Genomic DNA, 2,843 nt, shown 5'->3' on the forward strand with positions numbered 1-2,843 from the left:
AGTCACTTCGGTTGTTAGCCCTTTTCCCTGCTCGCCTACATCGCTTTTAGTCTGATGTTTCCGGACTAGACGGGCGAGGTGGGGGATAGTTAACCCCGGCCCGGGGGGGAAGTGTGTTCTGCGGTGTGCTTTGGCATGTTTGGTGTTATTTGGTGGCGGCGGGGTCCGGTCCGGCTTGGGGGTGGGGGTGGGGGTGGGGGGTGATATCTTCCGAAGAGTGTTACGGAGGAGATATACCTACCTTCTTGCCCGAGTACCTCATGACCCTACACGCGCACGCGCGCGCATATGTATGTTTGTGTGCGTGTGTGTATGTGTGCTTACGTGTGTATTTGTCAAGTTACAGCTTACTGCGATTGAGACCGAGGTGGGGGGCAGTGAGACAGGTACTGCAGCGCATGTTGTAGGGTGCTCCGGGTATTCGGTGTCCACATACATACAGACATACGTACGTACGTACGTACGTACCGAGGGAGACCAGGTGTACATCTCCGCATGCAGCCCACTGGCGACATCCGGCAGTCGCCTTCTTCTTCTGGCATATCGCCGTGTTACACAGGTCAGGACAGGCCAGCCGACAGGACCGCAGATCGACCGCCGCCGCATCCTTACTTACTTCGCTCGCTCGCTCGTGCCCCGGAGAGCCCCCGGGGGGGCCGAAAGCAAAACACCAGAGGGGGCGCAGCACTGCACCACCTCTCAATCCTTGTCCACGCACTCTCACTTCACTAAACCTGTTGCGGCCCTCAGCACCTGTGTCCATCGTCGAAGCAACACATTCGCATCACGCAGCGCCCGACACGTGTGCCGAATAAATACAACTAGCCCTCTGAGGTCACGTAGCTCAGTTGTCATACGACAAAAATGTCGTGACATACTCGCCGGTGTATCGCCGGTAAGCCGGAAAAATAGACGCTGCCTCCCAAACGGGCTGACATGACAACGCGCAATTCAATGAACTGGAGCACTACGGTATTCAATACAGCCGCACGTCCCCCCCCCACCGCCACCGCCACCGCATCCGCCGAAGTAAGCTCCAGGAAGCAAAAGGCCAATACAGGCCCCCTCCCCTCAGGACCGACACGACGAGCTTCATGGCAATGCTAAGGACAGTCCCCCAAAAAAGCCCTTAAAGGGGGGGAAGGAAGGACAGCGCAGCACCGCAACTTAGGGAAAGGAACACAAAGGCGCGGATCGCCACCAGAATCGCCACTTTCACTGTGCAAGGTGATGTCAACGCAGGCCGCAATGACACACAGGCCCCTGCAGACACAGACAGCACCCTGAGCCACCGTCTGAGCTCCCACGAGTACCGCCGCTACCATTGCTGCTACTGCTGTAGCGAAAAGACAAGAACATAAGAACTGATTACGACTGCGTTCCGGACATTTTCTAACACCACCATCATCAACACCGCCAAGCGAGGCAGAGAGAGGCCTCAAAACAACGTCCAGTCAGTTTGTCAGTCAGTTTGTCAGTCAGTCCGGGACATTTCTTAAGCACATTGGGGGGTCCCCCCCGCGGCGGCCCATATCCCAGAGGCCTCCGGGGGTGTTTGGAAATGAGAGTGCGCAAATGCAACACAAATGCTCCACAACTGTAGAGGAGCTGCGGACGTACGGCCGCGGCACGTGGAGCCAACGGTATAGCCCCAACCGACATGGCGCGGACGAGAAATGCCGTACTGCTGCAACACTCCTCGAAACCGCACCAAAACGCTACAACAACTAACAGCCAACTGCCAGCCGCCAACAAGAACAGGAAAGCGAGTGCGAATATGAAGGTTGAGTGTGAAATATTTTGTTTGTCTGTGCAGGGGGCGAAGGAAGGGGCTGGAGGGGAGAAAGAGGGACTGCAAGACATGGTCAGTTCTCGTCATTACCCCGCAACGCAAAACCGGGTGGGGGTGTGTTGGTGCGCCCTGATCATGAAAGCTCTCTGAATACACAGCTCAGCTCCGGCTGTCCGCGGACAGCCGGAGCTCACATTGCTGTGGTGGTGATGGTGGTGGTCGTGGTGGTGATGGTGGTCCCGAAAATACGTTTAATATAATACTACTAATCCTGTGTGTGATCCATTCGGGGATTATAGAATTGGCTTTCACCACATCACGAAGCACCTCCCGAGGTATATCACATCGCAGTATCACAGTTACGTCAAACCCTCGAAACACAGATGCTCCTGTCATGTCGTACACTTGTGATGCAAATAATCCGCGTTATGTGTACTGAATGTACAGCATGTACGATCTTGCGGTAGTAATGGCGGCGACTCGGCAGTCACCGCACGACGGTCATTCGATCATTTGATTAGTCAATCGAGGATGAATCGCCCGACGAGCAGCCCTGTGGGCCTTGTATCCGCTCGCCCGCACACAACACCCACACCACCAGCGCCATGCGCCGCTCTTCAGACACACACACACCCCTATATACACACATACACGCACATACATACACATTCGGCAACCAGTCGGATCCAGATCCAAAAGCAAATCCAAAGCTCAACACTCAACAACACCTGACCAAAGAGACCCTGGCGGTCCCCTCCTCCCTTCTGCAACTGCCCTCCCCCCCCGGCGTCTTCATCCGTTTTGCGCCGCCCGTACGGCAGGTTGGCACGACATGTAGTGTACGACGAAATGACCGCGTATTACAGCGGCAGTAGGAGCGGCAGCGGCCATGGTTGCGGCGTTCTGGCCCCTCTCGCTCCCCCTCCTCCTCCTCCTCCTCGCATCGCATCGCTCAAATGAAGGTCTCCCAAAATGCTTTCTGTGGCGGTGCAAGTCGGGGTTGGTGGGTTGGTGGGTTGGTGGGTGCGGGAGAGAGGGAGAGAGGGAGAGA

General features: G+C 56.2%; 1 protein-coding gene across 1 annotated transcript in view; it reads right to left on the reverse strand.

The window, feature by feature from the left end:
* Window positions 1–2,087: 2,087 nt before the first annotated feature.
* The window catches only part of VOLCADRAFT_120244 (uncharacterized protein), a gene marked incomplete at its 5' end in the record, with an annotated part of 17,591 nt that continues 16,835 nt past the window's right edge, over window positions 2,088–2,843 (reverse strand). Inside the window, one exon of the mRNA XM_002946233.1 lies at window positions 2,088–2,771. Within this exon, the coding sequence (XP_002946279.1) occupies window positions 2,745–2,771 (27 nt within the window). The 3' untranslated portion in view covers window positions 2,088–2,744. The remainder of the gene's footprint in view (window positions 2,772–2,843) is intronic.

The sequence above is a fragment of the Volvox carteri genome (genome assembly GCF_000143455.1).
Source record: "Volvox carteri f. nagariensis unplaced genomic scaffold VOLCAscaffold_1, whole genome shotgun sequence".
NCBI classification, from domain to species: Eukaryota; Viridiplantae; Chlorophyta; class Chlorophyceae; order Chlamydomonadales; family Volvocaceae; genus Volvox; species Volvox carteri.